The sequence below is a fragment of the Melospiza georgiana genome, chromosome 16 (genome assembly GCF_028018845.1).
Source record: "Melospiza georgiana isolate bMelGeo1 chromosome 16, bMelGeo1.pri, whole genome shotgun sequence".
Lineage (NCBI taxonomy): Eukaryota > Metazoa > Chordata > Aves > Passeriformes > Passerellidae > Melospiza > Melospiza georgiana.
In genome coordinates, this window is record NC_080445.1 from 1,976,268 (window position 1) to 1,990,367 (window position 14,100).

Consider the following 14,100-nt stretch of genomic DNA (forward strand, 5'->3'; position numbering starts at 1 on the left):
AGGCACACATGCTATAGATAGAATGCAGATGGAACAAATCGATTTTAAGCGGGAAAGAAAAAGGAAAAGGAAATGGAAAAGGAAAAGGAAAAGGAAAAGGAAAAGGAAAAGGAAAAGGAAAAGGAAAAGGAAAAGGAAAAGGAAAAAGGAAAGGATTTTATCCCAAGTAGAAGAAAACCGAGTGAACACAACACTTCAATGTACAATTTCTCAATTTATTCATATGAAAGCTCACAGATATTTTTTTTTCCACACTTGCCAATGGCTGAACAGAAAAGAAGGAATAGTTTTTCTCCTGGGTTTTGCAGGCTGGGTACAGAAATCACTGCTGGTAACTCGCCACCTCCAGGTCCACGGGGTAGCGAACTCGGTAGCCCATGCACTTCTGCCTGTCAATAAAAATGCTGTTGGCTTTCACAGCAATCTCCTTCTCCAGCTTCATCCTGGTCTCCTCCAAATTCTTCAGGTTCTGCTCTGACTCCATCAGTTTTCTCTTCAGGGCCTCCAGGAACACTGTGAGCCCCTCCACTTCGTTCACCAACCTGCAAGGAGTTGGGTTAAGCCATGAAAAATCAGGGGATGGTGAGCAAGAGATTGGATATGGGGTAAAGAGCAACTACAGATTCTAAAATTCATCAGGAAAAGACCTCAGAAAAGTAAAAAAAAATATTTGATTTGGGATAAAGATTAACTACGGAATCTAAAATTTATCAGGAAAAAGCCTCAGAAAAATTGCTCAAAAAGGTAAGATTTGGGATAAAGATCAATTACAGAATCAAAAATTTATCAGGAAAAAACTTCAGAGAAATCCAAGATTGGATTGGGGATAAAGATCAACTATAGAATCTAAAATTCATCAGGGAAAAACCTCAGAGAAATTGCTCAAAAAGTTAAGATTTGGTATAAAGACTACAGAGCTACAGAATCAAAAATTTATGAGGAAAAAACCTCAGAAAAATCCAAGATTGGATATGGGATAAAGATAGAACAACTACAGAATTGGAAAGTAATTTCTGACTTCAAGTAAAAAAAATTAAAAGTCGTGAGGCAAAAAATTGAAAGTCGTGAGGCAAAAAACTAAAAGTTGTGAGGTAAAAAAATTTTAAAAACGGCCCCAAATCACTTTGGGATGGAACAGGAGCCTTGGAGGAGTTGCTTAATGACCTAAGTTGGAGTTAATTGTGTAAATTGGAGTTATTTACTGACCTGAACTGGGGCTCATCCCTGCAGAGCTCGACGTTGGGCCTGGAGGATCTGTCGTAGAGCCTGGTCTGAGCCACCTTCAGGAAAGCTTCCTTGTCCCTGATGGCTTTTTTCAGGTTCTCAATGTTGGCCTCCTCATCCCCAATATCCTTCAGGATCTGGAGAGAAAATCCAAGGAAAAAACATCTTCAAACAATGATGAATAGCATCCCCAAAAATATCTGTTCATGGTGAAGCGTTAAAGTTTTTACCACCAGTCTGGGGAATTAAGTATAATTTTCATTTTAGATGATAATACAAATAATTTTATTTTATTTAAGATTAAATACAAAAATTAAGGTGGGTTTGACCTGTTTATTTTTAATATTACACTGAGAAGCACAGCTTTACTTTAAATAAAACAGAAAATATTCTGCAGCTTCTCCCATGTCCCAAAACCATGGGAGAGATCCCAAACCTCTCCCATGGATGAAAACACATCCCCCCTCCGTGGAGTGCTTTGAATTGTGAATTTTAACTGGAAATCCAAGAAAAAATCAATTTATTTTGAGGGAGAGATGCTGATCAGCTTGGGAATACCTGGTTTTCCAAAGAAAATGGAAAAGACAGGAAATCCTGTAATTCTTCCCTTCATAACCATTGATACACATGCAAAAAATAGAGATATCCAGCTGTCATTCCCAGATCCTAAGGAATTATTACTTTTTCCACACTTGCCAATGGCTAAAAGAGGAAAAAGGAGCTGTTCCATATTGGAAAGAAGAAAGGCCCAAAGCCACCCCTTGTTCATAGAAAAAAATAAAAGTACTGTGGTGGTTTTGACCGCTTTCTTATTATTATTACGCTGAAAATCCCATTTTCAGTCTAAAAAGAAGCTGGAAATATTCCCTCAAAACCTCTTCCATGTGTTCTGTGGGATGACAGCACATTCCCACCCCAGGAATTGCCACCAGGAGATAAGGAGTGACATTTCCTCCACATTTCCAATGACTTCAGTCCGGAGATGAGGAAAATATTTACTCTCAAAGTTTTTAAAGAAGGAGCAGGACTTCATTAAAAAAAAACTAGTAAATAACTTTTAAAGAGCACAGAATTCCACATAAAATCCAGTAAAATCCACAAAACAAGGAGTTGCTCCACGTTGGAGGAGGCTGAAGTCAACTGCCAAATTGACTTCACTGCAATTCCAGAAAAATCTGGGAATCCTGGCTCAACTGCCTGATCAGTCAGTTTTAGGGTTTAATTCAGGTTTAAAGGGTTTAATTCAGGTTTAAAGGGTTTCATTCAGGTTTAAAGAGTTTAATTCAGGATTAAGGTGCTTCATTCAGGATTAAGGTGTTTAACTGAGCTCCATCCCAACAAAACCCACCAAGACCACAACAAAACCCCAAAACCTCTGCCCGCATCCTAATCTGACACAAAAATACTTCACTCCTGTGTGGATTAAACCAAATTTTTTTTGGTTTAAGGATGCCAGAACTCCATGAAGTGCCCCTGACCTGCTTCAGGTGGTTCTCCAGGCGCAGTTTGGCATCGTCCAGCTCCCTGCAGTGGCTGTCAAAGGCCTCGCTGACCGCTGCCCGCTGCATGCGCAGGTCCTCGGACGCGTCGTGGATGATGTTGTTGATCAGGGACCGGAGCTGCACCGACGCCAATTTTTCCTGCTCTGCCCTGGAAATGTTGTCGTGGCTGAACTGGGCCCAGGACTTCGGTGTGGAGGCGCTGGAAGAACAAGGAATGGGGTAAATTGGGAATTTTGACCTTAAAAAAGGTTCTAATGCTGGGAAAGTGGGGTTGGCTTTTGGTTGGTTCAGGTCTTGCTTGGGGTATGGATTTCTCATAAGGAACAGGATTAATCCTTTAATGAGTTAATAAAAAACCTCAAATAAATAAATAAAAATTCTTGGATAAATTAATAGAATATTCTAATAAATTAATAAAAATCCTTTAATAGAATATTCTAATAAATTAATAAAAATCCTTTAATAAGTTAATAAAAATCCTCCCACAAATTAATGAAAATTCTTGAATAAATTAAGAAAAATAGTCTAATAAATCGATAAAAAACCCTCAATAAATTAATAACAATTCTTGAATCAATTAAGAAAAATATTCTAATAAATCAATAAAAAATCCTCAATAAATTAATAACAATTCTTGAATAAAATAAGAAAAATCCTTAATAGATCAATAAAAATCCTCAAATAAAGTAATAAAAAGCCTTGAATAAATCAGTTAAAATCCTTGAATAAATTAATAGAATATTCTAATAAATCAGTTAAAATCCTTGAATAAATCAGTTAAAATCCTCAAATAAATTAATTAAAGATCTTGGACATATTAATAAAATATTTTAAGAAATCATTAAAAATCCTAGAATTAATTAATAAAAATACTTGAATAAATTAAGAAAAACTTCTAATAAATCAATAAAAGTTCTCAAATAAATTAATAAAAAATCCCCAAATTAATAATCTCCTGCTCCTGTGGCTTCAGAGGGAACTAAGGCCTAAAATAAATTCAGTCCAAGTGCTCCATCTTGAGCTAAAGCTGGTCAGAACATTCACACACATTTTTTGTCCAGTTCAGTCATGGCAAATAAACTTGGGAATATATCCAGGATTTAAAGGCTGGAAATTAAAAAAAAACAGGATCTTGACAGGCTGGAGAGGAGAAGGCTCCAGGGAGAGCTCAGAGCCTGAAGGGGCTCCAGGGGAGCTGGACTGGGAACAAGAGATGGAGGGATAGGACACAGGGAATGGCTTCACATGGAGAGATGGGATATTGGGAAGGAATTCCCTGAGAGGGTGGGGAGGGGCTGAAATAGAATTCCCAGAGAAGTTGTGGCTGTCCCATCCCTTGGAAGCACCCAAGGATGGAGTTTTGAGCAGCCTGGGATGCTGGAAAGTGTTGGGACTGGAACCGGATGAATTTCCAACCCAAATAATCCACGTAGAATATCCAGCACGACCCTTCAAACCATGGCACTGCCTCGAAGCTCTTCCCCCAGCTGGGATTGGGCACTCCAGGTGTGCTGTCCCAGGAGAGCCTGGGAATTACTCACTTCTCCTCGAACTTGACGGAGCTGGGGTGGAACTGGACGTCGGTGCTGTCGGTGCAGTAGCCGATGCATTTGTCGTCGATGTTGTACGTCTCCACCTTATCCGACCAGTCCAGCTCGCAGTTCTCCTTCTGGATCCGGTTGGATCTGCAAAAGTTGGGATCACAGCTCAGCTGGAAGCAAGAGAATTCCCAGCCCAGCCCTCTTTGGGAAGCACAGCTCCACCCTTTGTGCTCTACAGGGAAACAAGACCGTGACATTCCTTGCAGGTTGGAAAATCCCAAACTCTCCCTTGACAGCTCCATCTCCTGGAAGAGGAACCTGACTGAGATGGGATTTTGGGAAAAAATTCCAGTGTGAGGGTGCCTGGAAGAGGAGTCTGATTGAGATGGAATTTTGGGGAAAAATTCCATTGTGAGAGTGGGGAGGCCCTGCAATAGAATTCCCAGAGAAGCTGTGGCTGCCTCTGGATCCCTGAAATGTCCAAGGTTGGAGAACTCTGGGACTGTGGAAGGTCCCTGCCCATGGAACTGGATAACCTTTAATGATATTCAGATTAAAATTGCTGCTTTGTTGTTAATTAGAGTCACATATCGTTCAGTTAATTATAATTATAATGATTCTAATTACAAAAGCCTGTGGGTTGTTATCAGTTGATAACAGCAGGTGTCACTCTCAGCCAAGGAATTGGGAATTCTCTTGGAAAAGAGAAATAAAATGGGACTAAACTTGAAATAAAATGGGGCTAATACTGGGCTAAAATTATCTTAAAACAATTAAAACCCCCAAATTAACCTCATTAGGCTCCTCTCATGCTCTAATTAATACAACAGAGCAACTTTATCTTAATTGGCATTTACAGCCATTTTTAAAGACCAATATTTCTTCTATCAGGTAGAACAGGAGCAGATTGAAGAATTTTTAAAACTAAAATATGAAGTTTCAAGCATGATTCCTTTATATTGATGGAATTTAGGATACAATAACAACTTTCCAAAGGGTTTGTTAGAAATTCCAAGGAAATAATCCTTTGGAATGGCAAGAAATACCTGGCCTGGCACAGAAATTCCAGATTTAAAGTCCACACTGACCTCTGGTGGCAAAAAAAATTCCTTTGATCCCAAAAATCCCTTTAATAATACAAAGATTTCTCCAAGAAGATATCCAGAGAATATTTTTATAGCACTGGAATTTAGTGTTGGAAAACAAATCCAACACAGTTGTGGAGAGCAGGAAAATCTATATCTACCTGAAAATCTGGGTTTGCATGGAATTCCCTCAGCTCCTAAGCCTGGCCTGGCTGAGATCTGTGTCCACCTTTATCCCAGGAATTATTTGGCTGAAGAATCCTGGGAAATGTTTTACCTTATCTGGGTGGCAGCTTGGATGATGGTTCTTTTCAGAAGATCCCGGATATCCCGGATCAGATCGGCTTCCTAAAGAAAAACAGGGAGAATTCCATGGATCCAGAGCAGGAAACACCATCCTGAGGAGCAACTTGGGGATAAATCTTTACATTTCCCTATCTACTCTCACTTTGTTAGGGTAAAACTTGGAATTTTGGAGTCACCAGATCCTGAGGGAACTCAGCTCTAAACCTATGGGGGCTGAAAAACCTGGAATATTTCAAAATTTTGTGGATTTCATGAAAAAGTCTGAATGTTATCCTGTCATGGAAGGAATTCTTCCCTGGCACAGATTCCCAGAGAAGCTGTGGCTGCTCCATCCCTGGAATGTCCAAGGCCAGGCTGGAAGGGGCTTGGAGCAACCTGGGATAATGGGAGAGGGTGGGAATAGTGGGAAGGGGTGGGAATTGATGATTTTTAAGGTCCTGCCCATCCAAAACCATTCCAGGATTCCATGATGCCATCAGATTAAATGGAATAAATTAATTCCCTCCTCAGTTTTGAGATAGGGAAAAATCAGGGAATTTCCCCATGCCTGGAACCATGGACTTGAAGAGTTTTAAAGTCTTTTCCAACCTAAAAATTGTAACAACTCCCACATGGAAATATCCTACATCTACTCTTCCCTGTTTATATTTTTGACTGGAAAATCTCTTAAATATTGATTATAAATCAGAAATTACACCCAATTCCCATTCAAAATATTCCTAAATCCTATCATGCCTTCTATGTGGAATGCTAGAATATCCTGAGTTGGGAAGGATCTACAGGGATCAAGAAATTCCTGGTTCTTCTCAGGATAATCCCCAAAACCCCACCAGGTTTACACATTTCAGTCTGATCCTTATTTTTTGAATATTAATCCTCTGGTAACTGATTCTGATTGGAGGCTGCAGGTGAATAATCAATAATTAATTTATGGGATATTGGAATAGGTGTAATTCCAGAATGGAAAATGTGTTTTTTGTAACATCCAGCACAAGAATGACACTGGAATTTGAAAGGAATCTCAGGGACAGGGTTGGATCATCACCTTGGCAAAACTCGGGGAGAATTAATGACAGAAACTGCCAAAATTTGGTCAATTTGAGCATGGGAACAGCCAAGGAATATCCCAGGGTTCCTGAACTTCTGGATTGTGGAGTTTTAAAGTGTAACCTGCAGAAAGGAGGGGGTTTCAAGGCGGGTAGAGATGGAATTTATGCCAGAATAGGATTTTTGTGTTGGTGCAGGAAAGCTCTGGGTTGGTTTTGTTGGGGTCTGGGCTGAGGGAGTGATCTGCTCTCCTCCAGCCACACTTCCCAAAGTGATTAAATCACAGCAAGGACTCAAAAAATTCCTTGGAGTGACACCTGGAGCACAGGAAGGAGCACCAGACCCCGACTCACAGGAGACACTTCCAGCATCCTCAGCTTCACCTCCTCACTGCTGCTCCTCATTTCAGCACTGTAAGAAGGGTTTAACTTCTATTTTTAGAGTCACGGTCGAATGTTTTGGTTGAAACTATACTTGCACGTGGGGATACCAGAGATTAGTTCAGGTTTGAGGATTAGGAGCATTATGGGGATTAGATGTAGGCTGTGAGAAGATGTTCTCGTGTGGAGTTTTGGACTGATGTAACACGGGATGGGAGAGTGCCTGGTTGTGTCATTGTGAGCATGTATAGGGTGTATGAGGCAGTAAGTAGGATTGTGGCTCCTGTTAGGACAATTTTGAAGGCACATCAGTTGAAAAGTGTGATTACAATCGTTTGTTCTGCTACGAGGTTTGTTGTTTGTCAGGTTAGCTAGGAGTCATCAGGTGGCTATGAGTGATAGAAGGGGCTGAAGGCCTCGTGTAAGTAGGAGGATTCGGCTGTGAGTTCATTCATAGTTGGTGTTGGCTAAGCAGAATAGTACTGAAGAGGTTAAGCCATGCGAGATTATTACAATTATTGTCCCTTATTGCGAGATTGTTAGAATTATTTCCCCCTATTACCACCAGAGCAGCAGCGCCGGGGCTGTCACCAAGCCCGGGTGCCGCTCACCTTCATCAGCTGCTTCTCCACCTCATCGATCACCAGGTCCGGGGGCTGCCGCCGCTCCCGGCACTCCAGGTTATCGATGACAACCGAGTAGGGCACCTCGGTGGCATCGAGCGCCCGCTCCAGCCGCAGCTTCTGGGCCACCAGCATGTTGGTCTCGGCGTCCAGCTCCATGATCTCCTTCTGCAGCTCCACCCTCCAGAACTGGAGGTCCTGCAGCCGCTGGCCCAGCGTGGCCTTGGAGTAGCCCTGGGCTCGCTGCGCGCTGGCGGCCGCATGCTTCATCAGGTGCTTGGCCTCGCCGCGGCCGCGCTCCGCCTGCTCGCCCGTCGTGTACGCCTCGAAGCAGACGCCCGCGTTGCGGCGGTGCCACTCGGGCAGGTGGTATTTGGCGGTGCGCAGGCCGGCCAGGGCCATGCCGCAGCAGGAGCGCGGCCTCTCGGTGGGGACCACATCGCAGGTCTTGCTGGGCAGCGGGCAGGAGGGAACGACCGGCGGGTGCGGCTCGTCAGGCTGCGCCATGGCGGAGCCTCCGCCGCTCGCCGCTCCCGCCCGAGCGTCCTCGCCTCACCGCGGCAACCAACGACTGGGCGGGCCCGCTGCTTGATGGACAGCAGCATGGACCAATCAGAGGGATTATCCGCACAGAGCGCGCCGCTGATTGGTGAATGTGCTCTCTGTGCCCGCCCCCACGCCGCTCGTTGCCGTGGTAACGGGAAGGCGGTTGCAGTTAAATTGGGAAGGCCGCGGTGAATGAGGACCGCGAGCTGCGGAGGGCTGAGGGGAAATGCCGGGGATTTCGGGAGGGTGAGGGCACCTCGTTCCAGGAAGGAAAGGAGGGGTTCAGATCGGGTGCTTAGCAACACCTGGAGCCTGGAATCTGGTGTTTGCTGCCACCGCCAGAGCCCAGATCCAGAAATTTCTCGGTGCCAGCACAGCCCAAGTCCAGCAATTTGCTGGCATGGAAAGGCAAAATCTGACAATTTCCCGGCACCGCCCAGGTCTGGTAATTTGCCGGTGCCAGGACTCCACATCCAGCAAATTGCCGGCGCCTGCACCGCCCAGGTCTGGCATTTGCCAGCACCGGCACGGCCCGGATCCAGCAATTTCCTGTGGCTGGGACACTTGGGGTGTCTGGCTGAGCAGCAGAGGTGACCCTGTGCCAGGAGCTCTCCTTGGCTGCAGCAAAGCCTCGGCAAGCAAAGCCCTTGCCCTGTGCCAGGAGGGATTGTGCCAGCAGAGCTGACCCAAAATTCCTTCTCCCAGGCAGCTTTAGGTACGCGCAATATGGCGACGCCAGAAGCTGCTCATCTTTCTGGAGTCCTCCACAAGAACCTTGTGCGGGAAGCAGGGTTTATGTGCCAGGGTGGGCAGTTCAGAGCCTTTTTCTCCCCCGTGGGCTGAGGGTCTGGCCCTTGCCCTTTCCAAGAGCCCAAGGACGGCCATGGTGAGGGTGGCTCGTTGCCATGGTGACAGGAAAAGGCGGGAAGGCGCCTGAGGGAGGTGTCATGGTGGCCAGGCGGCCCTCATGGAACCATAGGAAGGACGTCAATATTAAACTTATCCAGAGGAGAGCAACATGATGAAGGGCTTGGAACACCAATGTTTAGAAGAATGGCTGAGGGAGCTGGGGTTGTTTAGCCTAGGAAAAAAGGAGGCGCAGGGGTGACAGGATTTCATCTCAGTTCCAACCCCTCTGGTTTCCCCTGGAAGATTCCAGAGAGCCCCCCTGGTTTTAGGTTGCTTGGTTAACATATTTGTGCTCTTTGTTCTGCTTTGATTCCCAAATATTCATTGTTGAGGCCTTTGCTGTGACTCTGGTCCTGTTGGGGAAAAGGGAAAAGAAAGGGGAATAAAGGAGGAAGGGAAGGGAAGGGAAGTTTGGCTCTCCTGCAGGAGATGTGGATCTTGATGAGATTTGTGGAATTCTCTGCCTTGGGAAAGGTGCTTTTTCCAGCTGGCAGAACTTCAGGATGAACCCGGCAGGTGTGGGCAAAATTCCCAGATTTCCACAGGGAATCCCACACTCCAGGTGGATTTTAAAAGCACCTCTCCCCATTCCTGCAGAGGGGAATCACTCCCATTTTGGAAAACCCGGAATGTTTTCCCTCCAAAAGCAGGATTTGGAGGGAATTATTGCTCAGGTTGCAGCTTCTCCCAGCACCTCAGAGCTTTGAGGGCAATTTTGTGAAGGATTATGGATATCCCTACTGAATTATGGATATCCCTGCTGGATTACAACAGCCCTGGGAGAATTCCAGCCTCCAATCCTGTTTGCTCCCAATCCTCCCCATGCTCTGGAGCTGATTAGCTCTTGGAATAATCCCTGGAATGCAAATAATCCCAGGTCTGTTCTGGGTTTAGGATCATTTCAGAGGATAAATGGGATCTGACAGAATTTTTGGGATTTACTGTACAGAGGAGTGCTGATGTAATTTATTTAGCTCCTTCACAGAAAAGAGGGATAGAGAAATTTCCAGGGTTTACTGTGTAGGGAAGTGCTGATGTAACTTATTTAACTCCTTCATGGAAAAGAGGGATAGAGGATTTTTTAGGATGCTGGCAGCAATTTGAGAAGGGTGGATGAGGGTGCAAAAATCATGCCTGGGACAGCTCAAAGAAAAGGAAAAGAGCCCGCCCCTCCCATCTTTCCCAGTTTTCCAGCCTAATAAAAGGATCAGGGATGGATGGATCCTCCTGTGGAGGGGAGAGGGACACAAGTGAGCCCCATTCCCGGTGTCCCCCCGTTCCCGGTGTTCCCCCATCCATCCCCCTTTTCCCGGCACACATTCCTCCATGTGCCTGCGGCGCTGCCGCCGTGCAGGAGCCGCTCGCCCACGCAGCTCCAATTCCCCGTCTGGAGCAGGGATAAAAACCTGGAGCGATCCCAATCCCAACATCCCCGGCTGCCTGCTCCCGGTGTGGGGGACGGGAGGAGCCAGCCGGGGGCACATCCAAGGGAATTTTGGGATTAGGGAATGTGGCTGTGCCACAGGGAGGGATTTTTATCCTGGCTGGAGGGGGATTCGAGCACAGGGATTTTATTCCCGGCGTTTGGAGCAGGGGATTCTCCGGGATAAAGGGAAGAGTCGGATGTGCTGGGATTTGGGGAAGGAAGGAGGGGTTTTGAATATTCCAGGTGTTGCTGGCTCTGATCCCAGCGCTGTGCCCAGAGTTTTGTGGCATTCCTTGTTTTCCACTCAGGGAGCATTCCTTGTTTTCCCACTCAGGGAGCATTCCTTGTTTTCCCACTCAGGGAACATTCCTTGTTTTCCCACTCAGGGAGCATTCCTTGTTTTCCCATTTAGGGAACATTCCTTGTTTTCCCACTCAGGGAACATTCCTTGTTTTCCCACTCAGGGAGCATTCCTTGTTTTCCCACTCAGGGAGCATTCCTTGTTTTCCCACTCAGGGAACATTCCTTGTTTTCCACACAGGGAACATTCCTTGTTTTCCCACTCAGGGAACATTCCTTGTTTTCCACTCAGGGAACATTCCTTGTTTTCTACTCAGGGAACATTCCTTGTTTTCCCACTCAGGGAGCATCCCTTGTTTTCCACTCATGGAACATTCTTTGTTTTCCAAAGCAAATCGCTCTTTCGGGAGAGGCCACACGGAAAAGCAGGAAGGGAACGGGGGCTTCCCTATAAAATATTCACTGGCTCAGCTCCGCTGGAGTCTCCTGAGGAATTTTGGGATCTGGGATAATGAGGCTCTGCCGCTCTTCCCGCATTTCTGCCTCCTCCTGGCTCATCCCTTATTTATGTGCCCTTTCCATGACTTTTCGGGATGGCTTTTCCTGCAGGAGCTTTTGATGCCTTTGTTCCTGCTGGAGGAAGGGAAAGCACTGCTGGAAAAGTGGGAGAGGGGAATTTCCTTCATGGAATTTGTTTGGATTAATGGGATTTTATGGAGGATCCCGTTGCAGCCCTGCCATGGATGGGGACACTGGAATTCTTCCATCCCAGCCTAGAAAACATTTTTATGGGAAAGAAAGAGGAATTCTTTTTCTGCTGGGATAATCTGAAGTGCAAGAGGAGCTTTCCCATTCCAGGAGGAACCTGGAGGCTCCTGCTGCTTGGATCGTTCCCAGGATGGAACATTTATCCTATTTCCATCTTTCTTTTAATCCTAAAATCCCCCCTTTTTGTGGGATTGACTCTGGAATGGTCAGGCCAGGATGATCCTGGATTGCTCCTGGAATGGTTTGGATTGGAATCTTCAAGCTCATCCCATTCCAACCCCAATGCTTCCCATTATCCCCATCCTCAACCAACCTTTCCTTGGACACTTCCAGGGATCCAGGAATTCCACAGCTTCTCTGGGAATTCCATCCCAGACAGGATGGAATGATTCCTTCCCAATATCCCATTTATCCCTGCCCTCTGGCAGTTGGAAGCTATTCCCCCTTTTCCCATCATTCCATACCCTTGGGAATATTCCCTTTTCATCTTTCCTGGACAATTCAATCATTCCCACCCAGCTGAGGGGATTTTCCTGGGAAAAACCAGATTAAGGTTGTTTTATCCCACTTTTTTAATGCTGGGAATTCTCATCCTTGGAATGGAAAGAGGAAAATCCAGGAGAGTGAAACACCGGGAATTGAAAGCGAGGGAAAAGCGGGAGCGGGAGATTCCAGCGGGAGTGAGGTCAGCGGGAATCCTCGGCAGGAAAACCCGCCTGGTTCCCATGGAAACGCCCAGCCAAGATTTCACACTCCACGAGTTTCGAGTCAGCATTCCTTAAAAAAAAAAAAACGGGAAAAACCCAGGGAGGGAATCCTGAGGGAACCCCTCCAGCACCTTTATTTTTCCTGCAGGGAATGCATGGATAAATAGGAATATTTGGCAGTGGAGCACAATTCCAGGGAGCCGCTCCCAGTTCAGACACTTCCAGGTGATTTTCCAAGATTCCAGAGGGTTTGGAATCATTTTGCTGTGGGATAATCAGTGGCACAAGGAGCTCGTTGGAAATTAAAGGAATTTTAGGGGATAAATGAAAGAAAATTAAGGAAAAAAGGGGAATAAGAGGAGCTTGGAGGTAAAGAATCCATAAAAATCCTGATTTTCTTCTTGGGAAAAATACAGAATTGCTGGATTTGGGAGGGAAAAGGAATTTTAAGGAGGATTTTCCATGGCAATGAGAGGTTGCCATGGGCAACAGGAATTCCTGCCCCGAGGTGGGAATTCAGGAATTCCTGAGTGGAGCAGGGATTCCCTTCCTGCAAAGCCCATGGAAGAGGAAAATCAGGAATGCAGCTGGAAAATCCAATTTAAAAGAGTAAAAAAAGGCAAAATTCCCAAGTTGGAGCTGTTGTGGATCCTAAGGGTTGGAATTGTGGGAGAAAATGGGAAGGGGTTTTCTGGGATGAAGTGGGATGAGTGGGAATGGGAATTGACAAAAATATTCCATAACTAGTCCTCAAAAAGTCAAATTAATCTGGATTTTTTGGGGTGATTCCCAAACTCCACTGGCAGCTCTGGGCTGGGCAAATTTGGGAATTCTCTCCAAGGAGAGAATTCCAAAAGAAATCCATGGATTTAGCCATAAAACAGGAGTAATGATAAAACTGGATTGAGAGTTTTGTTATTCCTTTTCTCTTTGGGATACACCAGATTGATTTATTGGAGCCAAAATATCCCCAAAATCCCCTTGAAACAGGAAATAAACCAGGAATGAACCCCATGGACAGCCCGGAATCTTGGGAAGCTTTCCCTGGGGATCCTGCTGGAATGAAAACCCCCCTGCAGGGCAATCCTGAGCCTCTGGAATCATGGAATTCGGGAATGGTTTGGGATGGAAAGCTCAGTTCCATCCCAACACCTCCCACAATTCCAGGCTGCTCCAAGCTCCAGCCTGGCCTTGAACATCCCTGGGATGAGGCAGCCATGGATTCCTTGGGAATGCTGGGATTTTAGGGAAAATCACGGAAAATGCTGTTTCCAAGGAAATCTGGGATGGAAACCAGGCTGGACATTGAGAACAGGAGGAAAGCAAAGGAGATAAAAGGAAAATTCCGGAATTGTCCTTGAAATGTGGGATGGGAATGGGAAGAACTCCCAGGCCCCGGAGGGAGCTCATTGCTGCCTTTCCCAATCCCACATTAACCCCATGATCCTGCTTTTCCCTGGCTAAAGTCCCTCTGGGGAGGCTCCTTTCAGCCTCTGGATCGTTCCCAAAGATCTGTTCTTATCCGGGCTTTTAGAGCCAAAGCTGGGCTTTACAAAGCCGGGCTTTTAGAGCCAACCCCGGGCCCTTAGAGACAAGGCCGGCTTTACAAAGCCAGGCCTTTAGAGACAAAGCCAAGCCTTAGAGGCTAAACCGGGCTTTTAGAGTCTAAACCAGGCTTTTAAATTCTAAACCAGGCTTTTAGAGGCTAAACCGGGCTTTTAGAGACCTCCCATGAA

At 45.7% G+C, this 14,100-nt stretch overlaps 1 protein-coding gene across 1 annotated transcript; it reads right to left on the minus strand.

Annotated features, from left to right (window-relative positions):
• Positions 1-254: 254 nt before the first annotated feature.
• TEKT4 (tektin 4) lies at positions 255-8,215 on the minus strand. Its single transcript, XM_058035700.1, has 6 exons — positions 7,697-8,215; positions 5,630-5,700; positions 4,268-4,411; positions 2,703-2,925; positions 1,207-1,361; positions 255-542 (listed from the first exon to the last, which is right to left on the minus strand). The coding sequence occupies exons 1-6, from the start codon at positions 8,213-8,215 to the stop codon at positions 323-325; spliced, it is 1,332 nt and encodes a 443-aa protein (XP_057891683.1). The 3' UTR covers positions 255-322.
• Between the last annotated feature and the right edge of the window lie 5,885 nt (positions 8,216-14,100).